General features: G+C 66.7%; 1 protein-coding gene across 1 annotated transcript; it reads right to left on the bottom strand.

Moving 5' to 3' along the window:
* Positions 1-1,604: 1,604 nt before the first annotated feature.
* Positions 1,605-7,857, bottom strand: GPR26 (G protein-coupled receptor 26). The gene is made up of 3 exons (XM_008156145.3): positions 7,196-7,857; positions 4,219-4,332; positions 1,605-1,836 (listed from the first exon to the last, which is right to left on the bottom strand). Exons 1-3 carry the CDS (start codon positions 7,855-7,857, stop codon positions 1,605-1,607), a joined length of 1,008 nt encoding a protein of 335 aa, XP_008154367.1.
* Between the last annotated feature and the right edge of the window lie 5,563 nt (positions 7,858-13,420).

Consider the following 13,420-nt stretch of genomic DNA (forward strand, 5'->3'; position numbering starts at 1 on the left):
CCGCTATTCTGGTCTCCATGGAAACCCTGGAGCGAGGCGAGGCGGGGCTCCGTGACTCGTGTTGAAAGTGCAAAGCTAAGTTTAATGAGGATCTTTCAAGCAGACACACAGCACGGCCCGTCCTCAGCGCTGGGACCCGGGCCCGGACACCGACGGCTCCTCCCCGCGGGGGTCCCTGCTGGACCGCGGCCTCCCCTCGGCGAGACCATGGAGCTGGCCGAGAGGGAGCTGCGCCTCCCGTCCTCCCCCCGGCAGGGCTCACGCAGAGGACGGACGGGCGGGCGGCGGCTCTGGGCGGCAGCACTGGTTTGGAACGGTGACCACGACGGGTGGGCAGAGAGCTCGGTCCGCTCACCCTGGTTTTGACTGAACCCACGGGGCTGCTCAGGGGCTGGAAGAGGCACCATCGCTAGGATTTTCAATAAAAACGTCCCCCTCCCGCCGACCGCCCAGGCCCGTGGTCGGCAAACTCATGAGTCCACAGAGCCAAACATCCACGGTACAACGACTGAAATTTCTTCTGAGAGCCACATTTTTTAAACTTAAACTTCTTCTAACGCCACTTCTTCAACATAGACTCGCCCAGGCCGTGGAATTTTGTGGAAGAGCCACACTCAAGGGGCCAAAGAGCCGCATGTGGCTCGAGAGCCACGGTTTGCCGACCACGGGCCCAGGGCACACGCTTGCCCCCTGGGCAGCCCGCGCTTTCTGCCGACGGACTTGGGAAATGAGCGTCACGGAGGCCCGCGCCTTGAAGTCGGGCCAGAACCCTGCGCGGTCAGTTCTTGCCCGTGGACCTCGGAGGACGTGCCAGACGCGACGTGCCGGACGCGGCCAAAGGCGCCTGCAAGTCCGGCCGCAGGTGGGTGGGGCCCAGCCAGCCCCCTTCCGGCGCCGCTCCTTGGCGCCGACACCCGGCACGTGAGCCGGAAGCAGGTCACGTCAGGGTCAGACCCCAAAGGACAGAGTCCTGTCTTCCCGGCCCCTTTGACCATCTTCGAACCTCGATTGTCGGCACGCACGTGTTCGCTTTGGGTGGGGGCGGGGGGGACGGACACACGCTGAATCCACTGTGTTTCTACGGTCGGTCCACGGCCATCGACAGGGGAGCCAGTGGGTGTTCACCCCCCCCGCCCCCCCCCGCCCCCGCCGCCGGGGCCACAGGACCAGGGCGTCCCAGCCCAGCACACGGCGGTTAGACCCGCCGAGTCACGTCTGGGTTAAAGCAGCCACCACTGTGGCGTGGGGAAGAGCAGCCACGGCCACGGCCGTCTGCACGCCCAGCATGGCCGTGTCCCGTGGCAGCCACCACTCCCGGCAGCCCGGAGCCAGCGGCAGGGCGTAGGGGCGGGCGGACCCCCCGCGGCCCCCCCTGCCCCCGCGCCGTGTCCTTGGTCACGACTGTCCCTCCGGGAGCCGCTGGCGCCTCGAGGAGCTCGGGGCAGCTCATCGCACGGTCGTCCTTCGGCGACAACAGGGCCGCCCAGCAGCCCGCCCGGAGCAGCAGGACGCAGCCTCACCGCCCCGAGCCGGCCGGGATCGCTGGCTGCCCCGGCGGCATCTGCCCGGGGCCCCGCCTCCCCGTGTCCAGCAGGAGGCGCCCCTCACTCGGCGACGGGCAGGGTGTTCTGGCTGTGGGAGCCGCCGGCCAGGCCGGAGGAGCGCAGGGCGCGCCGGTGGAAGAGCCGGGCCAGGATCTCCTTGCAGCTCTGGCGGTACTGGTGGCGCAGCAGCGAGTACACGAAGGGGTCGGACGCGGCCTTGCTGTAGGCCAAGCACTTGGACAGCACCCCCCAGTGCGCGGCGATGGGCGCCGTGGTGGACAGCTCCACCAGCCTGCGGAGAGAGGGCGCGGGAAGGTCACAGGTCACAGCCCGCACAGGCCCCCCCCAATCCTCCTCCCCCATCTGAGCCCTCGGAGCCCCCCCCAGCTTCCCGGACGAGCCTCGAGTTCTCCAGGACCGCCTCCCGGGAACAATAACCGCCAGGATCCTCAGCAGTGACATCCTGACAGGCGACTGTTTCACTCCAGGTCCTGCCCCAACCGCGCCCTCCCCACGCGCGGCTTCACGGAGCCCCGGGCGACCGGGCAGCCTCCGTCTCACACGTGAGGAGGTCGATGTCCAAGGAGGTGAAGTCCTTGGCCCCAGGTCACGTGACCAGCCAGTTGTCACGTTGGGACTGGAACCCAGGTCTGTGCGACTCTGGAACCCAAGATCATCCAGAAATGGCCGAGCGCGAATCGTGTCCCGGCCATTGGCTCCCACTCTGCCACGGGCCTGCCCCGTGACCCCGGCTAGCTGCCGGCCTGTCATGTGGCCCCAGGCTAGCTGCCGGCCCAGGGGGCCTCTTCCCAGGCGGGTTTGGAGACGCGTGCCAGAGCGGCAGTCGGGGTGCCCTGGAGCGACCCTGGTCCCAGGGGGGCCGAGGGAAGAGGCGGCTTGTGTCACAGGGGCACTGTCTGAGGGTCCTTCTGGGACCCGCCCAGCAACCCCAGGGGAGCGGGCGCGGGTGGAGGCAGGGCACCCCGCCGTGGGCACGAGCTGTCCCCACGCGATGCCATGCACTCCGCTCTCGTGCTGGCGCCCTTGGCCATGGGACATCCCCAGCACGAATGACGGTAGAAAAGGGGCGCGGTTACCAGCCGCCTCTGAGCCCCGTGCCAGGTCACCAGGTGGGGACCAGAGGTGACGCCTGGCGAGCCCCCCTCGTCCAGAGGAAGGAGGCACACCCCCGCCTGGGGTGCAGGGCGCAGGGGTCAGCCTGCAGCGGCGTCTCTGCACGTCCACGCCCGGTCCGCACGCTCTGGAAACGCCGCCTGGCTGCGAGGCTAAAATAGCCAACGGGCGGACCCGACCTTCCACCCTGGTGCTGCCAGCCGCTGCCCCCACGTCCTCGGGAACCCCTCTCGCCTCTGAACCTCGGTAAGTGCGGGTGCCGGCCCTCACCCTCCGGGAGGCTGGACTTAGTGCGAGCAGGTACTGACGGCGCCTCCTGGTGCGTCACGGGGGCCAGAGAGTGACAGGCAGCGAGAAAGGCCTCACCTTCTGCCGCCGGCGCGGCTCAGGGGCTGAGCGTCCACCTGGGAACCAGGAGGTCAGGGTTCGATTCCCGGTCAGGGCCCAGGCCCGGGATCAGGGCTCCATCCCGTGTGGGGCGTGCAGGAGGCAGCCGATCCATGATTCTCTCTCATTGATGTTTCTCTCTCTCTCCTTCTCTCCCTCTCCCTCTCCCTTCCCTCTCTGAAATCAATAAACATATTTTTTTAAAAGAAAAGATTCTTAAGAAAAGAGAGAGAGCCATGTTCTCCTCTAACGGGGTAACGGCGGGAGGCTCGGGAGCCATGCGAGGGCTTGAGAGGTTCCTGACTGACCCGGAATGACGCCCCCCGAGAAGGCTGCCGGGCAGAGGGGGACACACGGGGGACAACGAGGGGGCCCTTCCCAGCTGGCTGCTCGTCCTGTCAGCTCCAAGGGGTGGCAGGCGTCAAGCCAATTCCACCAGCTCCGCCCCCCACCCCCCGCCCCCCAGCCCCGCCAACCCCCCACCCCCCGCCCCCCGCCCCCCGTCCCCCAGCCCCCAGCCATCCCAACATGGACCACACTCTTAGGGACGCGCCCAGAGCTCCTCCATGAGGCGGGGGGAGGGGCTGCACGGGGCCCTGGAGAGGGAGTCCCGGGCGCTGGGGGCTCAGTGAGGGTAGGTGACACCCCAGCAGCTGCTCAGTCTCCGCAGAGGAGGCGCTGTCTGCTCGGGTTGGCGTGGGCACAGCGCCGCCTCTGGGAGGAGAGCGGACTCGGAGGGCCTGGTGCGGGCGTGTGCGAGGCCACCCCGGGCTGGGAGCCGGCTGAGTCCCGGGCGGAGGGCCGGTGGCCACCTGGCTGGGCAGGGTGCCCAGGGGCCTCCCCTTCTCCCCCCTCCCCTCTCCGGGGGCCTCCTGCGGGCGCCCCGGGATGAAGGGTTAGAGGGAGGAGGTTTGGGAATCGAGCCGGAGAGACGCTGCCGCCCTCTCAGCCCTGAGTTTAGTCCGGGAGGATCCAGGGCCGCGGAGAAAAGGCGTGCGCCCTCCTTCTCGTCGGACCTGTCCAGTTCACGCTCACCCCCACGCACGTCTGGAGAGGCGTGTGGCCGAGCGGCCGAGCCTGCGGAAGGTCACGTGGGCCTGCTGCGCTCCCCGAAGCCCCGCACCGCCCGCCGCGCGCCGGGCGCCCGGCTCACCTGGTGAGGACGTAGGGCGCGAAGCACAGGAGGAAGGTCCCTATGAAGGTGCTGATCTTCCTGGTGGCCCGCTGGCGCCTCCGCCGCTGCTCCTCCAGGCAGCGCTCCCGCACGCTGCACGGGAGAGGGGACAGGCGGCTCAGGGCGCTGCCGGTCACGGGCCACCGTCCCCGAGCACAGGCGGCGGCCGTGAGTGCAGGAGACCCGAGGAGACCCGAGGCCTGGCCTGGCCTGGCTGTGTGGCCGCGCAGGCTGTGACATCACCGGCCTCAGGGCCACCAGCTGTAACATGGGACAGCCGTCTGACACGGTGCACAGAGGCTGTGGCGGGACCTGAATGCACGCAGCACACAGGTGCACGACGTGTGGCTGGTGCAGCCCTGGCTGGTTGGCTCCGTGGACAGAGCGTCGGCCTGGGGGCTGAGGGTCCCAGGTTCAATTCCCGGTCAGGGCACAGGCCCCGGTTGTGAGCTCGATCCCCAGTGTGGGGCGTGCAGGAGGCAGCCGACCGGTGACTCTCATCAGTGATGTTTCTACCTCTCCCTCTTCTTCCCTCTCTGAAACCAATAAAAATGTTTTTTAAAAATTTGTTCGATGCGTGAAGCTGTTAGCACCACATAGGAGCAGGTGCAAAGGACAACTCACCACTCGCTGGACCGGCCGGCACAGCCCGAGGGCGCGCCCTCTACGCACGCTCTCTGCTTCCTGGCTGCCCAGAACCGGTCCTGCCCAGGGGGCGCCGCCGGTCCCCGTGCGTGTGGCCGCCCCGGGGCGAGCTGCCTGCCAGCGTCACCGGCCTGTTTCACATGCAGACCCTGAGCTCGAGCGGCCGGCGAACTCGCTCAGCGGGAAGTGGAGACGGGACTTGAACCTGCGTCCACTGACTCACAGCTGGCCCTCTCACCAGGCAACTGGCGCTGCGCAGTGAGCGGGCCGCCATCCGCCACACCCTCCGCCCGCGCCCTCCGTCCCAAAGCCGCAGCCCTGCCGGAGCTGCGGGCAAAAAGACGCCACCCTGCAGGGGCCGCGAGCCACGCGTGGACACGTGCAACGAGCCAGCCCGTTTCCCCGTCTCAGTGTGCGTGCAGGGGGCCTGTGCACATGCGGTTCACATGTGAACATGTGGGATTACGTGTGACATTCACACATGTGTGTACGTGGCTTCCTACGCCCTGCTGTCCACGTGCGGCTGGTCACGCACATGCACGTATGTACACGTATGTATGTGATTCTGTGGGAAGAGGATGACGAGCCTTCATGTGTTGGTCAGCATCTGACGAGGAGGCGGTTCCCAGGGGAGGAGCACACGCCATGCCCCGGAGACGGGGAGCTCACACCTGTCTTTGAGGCTCCTGGGCAGGAACCTCTCGGCACGGGAGGGGCCTTTGCTCAGAGACCCTCCGTCTGTCTCCCTCAACCAGGAGCCTGCTTCTAGGGGTGGGGTGGGGACACACCTCAGGGAGCTCCCCCCTGACCCCAGCCTCCCCCATCGGTGCTCTCCGCCCGCCTCACTGTCCAGAAGCCAAAGCCCCCCATTGAGGGTCCTGGCAGCCGCCCTCCCCCAGGACAATGGATACAGAGTAGCAGAGTCCACAGAAACCTGCCCGCATTTCCTCTCCCCGCCCTCCTCCCCGCTCTTCCCTCCTCTCCCTTCACTCCTCTCCCTCCTCCTTTCCCCTCCCTCCCCTCCCTCCTCCCCCCTCTTCCCTCCTCTCCCTCCTCCCTTCCCTCCCTCCTCTCCCTCTTCCTCTCCCTCCTCCTCTCCTTCCCCCTCCCCTCTCCCTCCCCTCCCTCCTCCATCCTCTCCTCCCTCCTCCTTCCTCTCCCTCCTCCCTCCTCTCCGTCCTCCTCCTCTCCCCTCCCTCCCCTCCCTCCTCTCCCTCCTCCATCCTCTCCTCCCTCCTCTCCTTCCTCTCCCCTCCTCTCCCTCCTCTCCCTCCTCCCTCCTCTATCCTCTCCTCCTTCCTCTCCCTCTTCCCTCCTCTCCCTCCTCCTCTCCCCTCCCTCCTCTCCCTCCCCTCCCTCCTCCATCCTCTCCTCCCTCCTCCTTCCTCTCCCTCCCTCTTCCCCCTTCCTTCTTGCCCCTCCTGCTCACCCCTTCCTCGTCCGTAAGCAAAGCCTAGGTGAGCTCAGGCTGCCTTAGCCAAGTGCCCCCCTTCTCTCTAGGGGAGTCTCAGGGAAGAGCAGGAGTTCCCAGGGGGACCCCCACCTGTACCCCCGAGCTGTCTTCCTGAAAGACTGCTGCAGGTGAGGGTGCAGGTGAGGGTGCGGGTGAGGGTGCGGGTGAGGGTGCGGGTGAGGGTGCGGGTGGTGGGAACGCAGGGTGACACTCCCTGCAGGGCCATCAGCTCCGAGTCCAGAGGCACAGGCAGCACCGGGGAGGGGCAGGACAGGGTCCTCCCCGAATCCTCGGCGCCTCTCAGGTGCCCCTTAAGGACCGGCAGGGGGTGCAGCCTGGATTCCCCCTGCCCCCCCCCTCTCTCTCTCTCTCTCACACACACACACACACACACACACACACACACACGCAGCGCAGGCCCCAGAGAAAGGACAGCCGGGAAGCGCAGCTGGTTCCGGTGTGAGGACCCTAAGGAGCCCCCCGACCGTCCAGGCGACCCTGTCCGGGCCCCAGAGCCCTTCACAGGCCTCCGGGCGCCGTGGGAGGTGCCAGCCGCACACACAGGAGCAGGTCTGCGCTCTGACTGGTTCCCACCTGGTGCCGCAAAGCCCGCCCCTGCTGCCCACTCCGGGAGGCCCGCTGTGCGGACCCTGCGCTCTGGGCACCTGCCCTGCGACCTGCAGCCTCGCCTCCCCCACCCCCACCCCCACCTCTTCCCGAGAGGACAGGAGACTCGGTGGGAAGGCGTCTCCAAGGCCGCACCCTGGAGCGTGGAGGAGGCGTGGGTGCCCTCTCCCCCACCAAGACCCCTCCCCCCCCGCCCCCCCCCTGCCCTCGCCTGCCCTCGCCTGCCCTCACCTGGGGTGGATGTCCACGAGCAGGACCAGCGTCTGCATGGTGATCACGTCGATGCGCCGGCAGTGGGCGCGCGCCACGCGCAGCACCTTGAGGTACGTGCCGCAGAGCACGAGCAGGGCGAGCAGGAAGCTGAGCGCGTGGAAGGCGCCGGAGAAGACGGCGAAGCGCGGGTCGGGGCGCCGGCTGCGCAGCGTGCAGGACGCGTAGGGCGGGTGGAAGCCGAGCCAGGACAGCGCGAGCGCCACGGCGGGGAAGGCCAGCGCGTGCAGCCACGTGTAGGCCACCATGAGCGCGGCGTCGCGGGGCCGCATCCGGGCGCGGTAGCTCAGCGGGAAGACCACGGCCACCCAGCGGTCGATGCTGAGCGCGGCCATGCTGAGCATGGCGTTGCTGGCCAGGAAGGTGTCCAGGAAGGCGGCCAGGCGGCACAGGCGGTCGCCCGCGGGCTGGCGCTGCGCCACGACGCCGGCCAGCGTGAGCGGCATGTTGACCGCGGTGCTCAGCAGGTTCCCGCACGTGAGGTTGAGCGTGAAGAGCGCGGGCGCCGGGCGGCGGAGGGCGGCGCTGTGCAGCAGGCAGATCAGCACCAGCGCGTTGGACAGCAGCGACACGCCCATGGTGCCGGCCAGCAGCCCCGCCAGCCCCGCGTCCCACGAGTCCATGGTGCGCGCCCGCCGCCCGCCGCGCGCTCAGCGCCCGCCGCCCGGCGCCCGGCGACCCCCGGTCCCCGCCGCCATGGTGCCCGGGAGGGCGCCGCCGCCCCGGCCCCGCGCCGCCTCCCCGGCCCGGCGAGCGCCTGGGCGCGCAGCTCCTCTGGAGCCCGCGCCTCCTCCCGGGCAAGCGCGGGGGGCGCCGCCGGCCCGGAGCTTTCCGCGCTCGGATCCTGGATCGCGGGCGCCTGCGCCCCCGCGCGCTGTCTGCCTCCTCGGCCCTCACCCCATCCCGGTCTCCGCTGCGCACCCTCCGCTCCTGGCCCTTCTCTTCCTCCCGCTCTCCGCTGGGCTGGCTCGCTCTCCCGGTCTGCTCTCCCTCCACCTCTCTCTCTCTCTCTCTCTCTCTCTCTCTCTCTCTCTCTCTCTCTCTCTCCTCTGCTGTGCTTCTCTCTCTCTCCCACTGCTGCGTCTCCATCTGTCTCTCCCACCCCCAATTTTCTCCTTGCCTCTTGTTCTTCCCTCTCCTCTCCTCCCCGGGGAATCTAGCCGCTTCTATCGCAGAAATCCCCGCTGAGGCGCGCGCTCACACACACACACACACACACACACACACACACACACACACGACAGAGAACCAGCCTTGACCCCGAGGCTTCCCGGGAGGGCAACTGGCTCCTTGCACCCTGCCCCCCTGCTCCCCGCTTGAGTCAGAGCCAGGCTGGGTCAGGACACCTCTGGGCAAAGGGAGGTCCCCTCCTACCTTCACCAGGTGTCCCGGCCTGAGCACCTGCCCGCCAGGCCTGGGGGCGTTGGGGGGTGCCCTCTGCCCATCACCTTCCAGCCTGAGCATCAGCAGCATCCTCAAGCCCACGGGGAGGGGGTTTCGGGGAGTCACTGGGCACCCCCGGGCACTCCCTCGGCCAGAAAGGCCCTTGTCTGACCCTGACCCCGAGTGCCACACAGGTCCACGCGCAGCAGAGCTGGTGGCTGACACTCGGCGTGCCGGCGTCCCAGCTGCTGCGTCTGTCCGGGCACCCCGGGCGAGGCAGGGCCTCCCGGGCAGGAGGGACCTGGGGACCCGTGTGCGCTTCAGACGAGCAGAGGCTGAAGGGCCGGGACAGCGCGTGCAGCCAGGCCCCGCTCCACAGCCGCCTGTGCACACGCCTGAGGCCTCGGCCCCGGGCGCCGGGGGCCTCGCCGAGCGTTCCTGCGTGTCGTTCTTTCAGTTTTGTTCCTCTCCATCCGAGGATGTGTCCCCACTGATCTTCAGAGAGAGTGGGAGGGAGGGAGACAGAGGGAGAAGCACCGATGTAGAGACACATCGACTGGTGGCCTCCCACCCGCCCCCGACCTGGGCTGGGACAGAGCCTGCAACCACGGTGCGTGCCGTTGACCGGAATCGAACCCGGGACCCTTCCGTCCACAGGCCGACGCTCCATCCACTGAGCCACACTAGCGAGGGCTCGGTGTGTTTCTTTATAGCCTTTTCCTACGGCTCTTCTCGCCCTTCTGTTCCCTCCATCGGGGCCATGCTGTTCATGCCCTTTTAATGCACCCTTATAACAGGGTCCCAGCAACCTCGGCTCCTGGGCGCCCCTCCATTCAGGGGCCTGGCGCCGGCGCCTGAGGGGCTGGAACGGGTCAGGGTGACAGCAGCGCTGTAAGGAGCGCCGTGCTTCGTGTTCTGGTTTATTCCCTCACAGAAGCAGGAAGCCGGGGTGACTCTCCGTGACGGAGGCCCGGGGGCGGGGGGAGCTGCCACCCCTCCCCCCTCCTCAGCCCTGTTCCTCCCCGATGCCTGTGAGTGTGAGGGGTGAGGGTGGTGTTCACTAAGAAGCAGTCACACCCGTGAAGATCGGCTGTGAGTTTATTTGAGCCAAACTGGGGGCAATGGGCGGGAGGCAGGCTCTGACGGGCGGGGAGAGTGCTCCGGGGACGGCGGGTTCACCTGGTTTGTACGTTACAGGTTACAGTCGAAGGAGGAGACCCGAGGGGGTTACGGGAAGCCCACTGCTGATAGGGGAGGGAGGCGGAGGAAGCAGAGTGGGCTGTGGGGTTGGGAAGGAGCACAGTGATAGACACACGCTGCTTCCACGTCAGCGGGTGCGGGGGCGGGGCATAGGGAGGGGGAGGGGAGAGGCGTGGACCTGCTCCGGGAGGGAGGGCACTGGGTCCCGGTCCTGAGGGCTTTAAGGGGGGGCGGTCGGGAGGCCCCAGGGGAAGAATCAATGGAACATTCCGCAGCTTTCCAGGTGTGGCCTCTCAGGGTCCGGGTCCCCCTGATTGATTGGCGGCGGGGCAGGGGTCATTATTCCAGGCAGCTGGCCCTGACCTCCGCCGTGGCTGGTTTTGTGGCCCATCTGGGCCTGGAGCTGAACTACAGCTGAGCCTAGAGTTCTCTCGGGAGGAAAGGTCAGGGGTCGGGGATACGCTAGGGGAGGAAAGGCCACCCTGGGGGCCAGGTCCCACCTACAGGGGATTGCCCCTTGCTAGCACCCAGGGCTCGCCCCCTGGCGACCTTCTGTACCTGCCCTCGTCCCTGCTCTGCTCAGGTCTGTCTGCCTCCAGCAGGTGTGCCACAGGGTTAGGGTTAGGGTTAGGGTTAGGGTTAGGGATAGGGTTAGGGTTAGAGTTAGGGTTAGGAATAGGGTTAGGGTTAGGGGTAGGGTTAGGAATAGGGTTAGGGTTAGGATAGGGTTAGGGTTAGAGTTAGGGTTAGGGTTAGGGGTAGGGTTAGGGATAGGGGTAGGGTTAGGGTTAGGGTTAGGGATAGGGTTACGGATAGCGTTACGGCTAATGCTAGGGTTAGGTTTAGGGTTAGTGCTAGGGTTATGGTTAGGGATAGGGATAGGGTTAGGGTATTGTTTGGGCTTGGTTTTAGTGCTATAGTTAGGTTTTGCATTTAGTGTTAGTCTTAGTGTCCTTTTTGTTCCTGGGTAACAGGAATGGCTCACTTTGGGACCCCGACTTTATCACACTTCCCTGGGTTCCCTTGTGCCTTTGTCCCTAAGTGGCACGGCACCACTACCTCCCTCATTAAAATACCACCTCCATCATGACCTCAAACACCGTCTAAACATAACCCTAGTCCTAACACTAACCCCATCCAAAATGCTAACCCTAACCATATCCATAACCGGAACCCTATCGCTACCCCTAACCCTAACCCTAACCCTAACCCTAACCATATCCATAACCGGAACCCTATCGCTACCCCTAACCCTAACCCTAACCCTAACCCTAACCCTAACCCTAACCTTAGCCCTAGCCCTAACCCTAACCCTAACCCTAATCCTAACCCTAACCCTATCCCTAATCCTATCCCTAACACTGACCCTGACCCTAGTCCTTTTAAGCTGTTTGCCCGATGCCCAGCGCAATCCTAACCCTATCCCTAACCTTAATCTAACCCTAACCCTAACCCTATCCCTAACCCTAACCCTATCCCTAACCCTATCCCTAACCCTAACCCTAACCCTAACCCTAACCCTAACCCTAACCCTAACGCTAACGCTAACCCTATCCCTAACCCTAACCCTAACCCTAACCCTAACCCTATCCCTAACCCTAACCCCCACTTCCCACCCTCACGGGGCAGCCTGGCAGCCTGGCAGTTGGTTGGGGCCGGACAGGGCACACTCCCGGGAAGTTCGCTTTTGTGACACTGAGGTCGGACGCCCCTTCTTAAAGAAACAGCAGCACCAGGACTGGAACCTGCGCGGGGCGTGTGCATTGGGCAGGACACTGGGCTCGTGTGGAGGTGGGGCTGCATGGCTGATGGACAGACCGAGGGGGAGCGTGGAGGTTTGCAGGTGAGTCCATGCCACCCCGTCCTTGCTTCGGAAGGCGTTGGCTGTCCTCTGCGTCCCCGGAGAGCTGCCCCGGGCGGGCGGGCGGGCGGCGGCGTCAGACCCAGCGGCTGCTCTGAGGGAGGCCGGTCAAAGACTGAAGACAGGGGGGGGGCGGGGGGGCAGGGAGCAGAGAGCACCCTGCAACCGAGGGCGTGCCCTGGATGGACCGCATGGCCCACCCCTGAAGCCAGGACACGTTGCGAAAGCAGCTGGAACTCCCCTCATTGGGGGAGCAAAGTCATCAAGGGTCCCCGGAGGGGCGCGTGGGCTGTCTCTGCCTCGAGACCCGGAGCTCGGCTTCTCCCTGAGGGAGCCGTCAGGGCAGCGAGGGAGGGTCGCCTCCATTCTGCAGTCACCCCCTCTCTCTGCTGACAGGCCACGCCCTGCAGGCCCCTCGGCGACTAAGCCCAGTGCCAGGACATCGCCCGCCTGGGCTGGTGACAGCGTCCTACCCCATGTCCCTGAACAGCAAGAGGATGTCAGAGCGGGGATGGTCCCCCTGGGCTCCCTGGGGCCCAGGCCTGTCCCCGCCCCATTGCAGGGGGCCCCTGGCCTGTCCCCGCCCCATCGCAGGGGGCCCCTGGCCTGTCCCCGCCCCATTGCCGGGGGGCCCCTGGCCTGTCCCCGCCCCATTGCCGGGGGGCCCCTGGCCTGTCCCCGCCCCATTGCAGGGGGTCCCCTGGCCTGTTCCCGCCCCATCGCAGGGGGGCTGCTGGCCTGTCCCCGCCCCATTGCAGGGGGGCTGCTGGCCTGTCCCCGCCCCATTGCAGGGGGCCGCCTGGCCTGTCCCCGCCCCATCGCAGGGGGTCCCCTGGCCTGTCCCCGCCCCATCGCAGGGGGGCTGCTGGCCTGTCCCCGCCCCATTGCAGGGGGGCTGCTGGCCTGTCCCCGCCCCATTGCAGGGGGGCCGCTGGCCTGTCCCTGCCCCATTGCAGGGGGGCCGCTGGCCTGTCCCCGCCCCATTGCAGGGGGGCCCCTGGCCTGTCCCCGCCCCATCACAGGGGGGCCCCTGGCCTGTCCCCGCCCCATTGCAGGGGGGCCCCTGGCCTGCAGCCCCCGGAAGGTGCGGGTGGGGTGCTTCTCCTGCCTCCAAGGGAGCCCCAGGCTTCGGGCCGAGAAGAACGTAAACCAGGGGCAGATCTTTGGTTTCAGGCAGAGACAGAGGAGGCTGCTGGGAACACCTGCGTCCCCCATCCTTCCGCGGCAGACTCGCACTCCGTTCTGATCCTTTTCAGCTTTTTTAAAAATGTATTTTAATTGATTTCAGAAAGGAAGGATCGAGCCTGCAACTGGGGCATGTGACCTGGCCAGGAATCGAACTATGACCTCCTGGTTCATAGGTGACGCTCAACCTCTGAGCCAGGCCGGCTGGGCTGCTTCTTCTAATCTTTGCCCAGGCGGCCGGGAGCGGGGCGGGGGGGGGGGGGGGATGGGGGGTGGGGGAGCACTCTTTCCTCCCTGCTGGCTCTCACACGTTCTCCATTTGTGAGGCGGGGAACGCACCGCGCTGGGCCCGGCGGCTCCTCAAACAGCCCGTTATGTGTGCCCAGCGTGGCCTCAGCTCCCGGACAGCAGCCTGCGGGGAGACCTGCAAACACGGGGCACCGCCTCGGCGTGCAGGCGACGGGCAGACGGTGTCCGTTCCCACGGGGCTGTTTCTTCTGTGCGAGAGGCAGCCGGCCCGGTCCGATGCTGTCCTTTCGAGCGGCAGCATCGCGAAA

This window comes from Eptesicus fuscus, chromosome 17, assembly GCF_027574615.1.
Source record: "Eptesicus fuscus isolate TK198812 chromosome 17, DD_ASM_mEF_20220401, whole genome shotgun sequence".
In the NCBI taxonomy this organism is placed as follows: domain Eukaryota; kingdom Metazoa; phylum Chordata; class Mammalia; order Chiroptera; family Vespertilionidae; genus Eptesicus; species Eptesicus fuscus.

Excerpts from the sequence above, each read along its gene's own strand:
- GPR26 (XM_008156145.3), bottom strand. The coding sequence starts at position 7,857 with ATGGACTCGTGGGACGCGGGGCTGGCGGGGCTGCTGGCCGGCACCATG. Across the intron at positions 4,333-7,195 it reads CTCGTGGACATCCACCCCAG|CGTGCGGGAGCGCTGCCTGG; the intron begins GTGAGGGCAGGC and ends TCTCCCGTGCAG. Across the intron at positions 1,837-4,218 it reads GCGCCCTACGTCCTCACCAG|GCTGGTGGAGCTGTCCACCA; the intron begins GTGAGCCGGGCG and ends CTCTCTCCGCAG.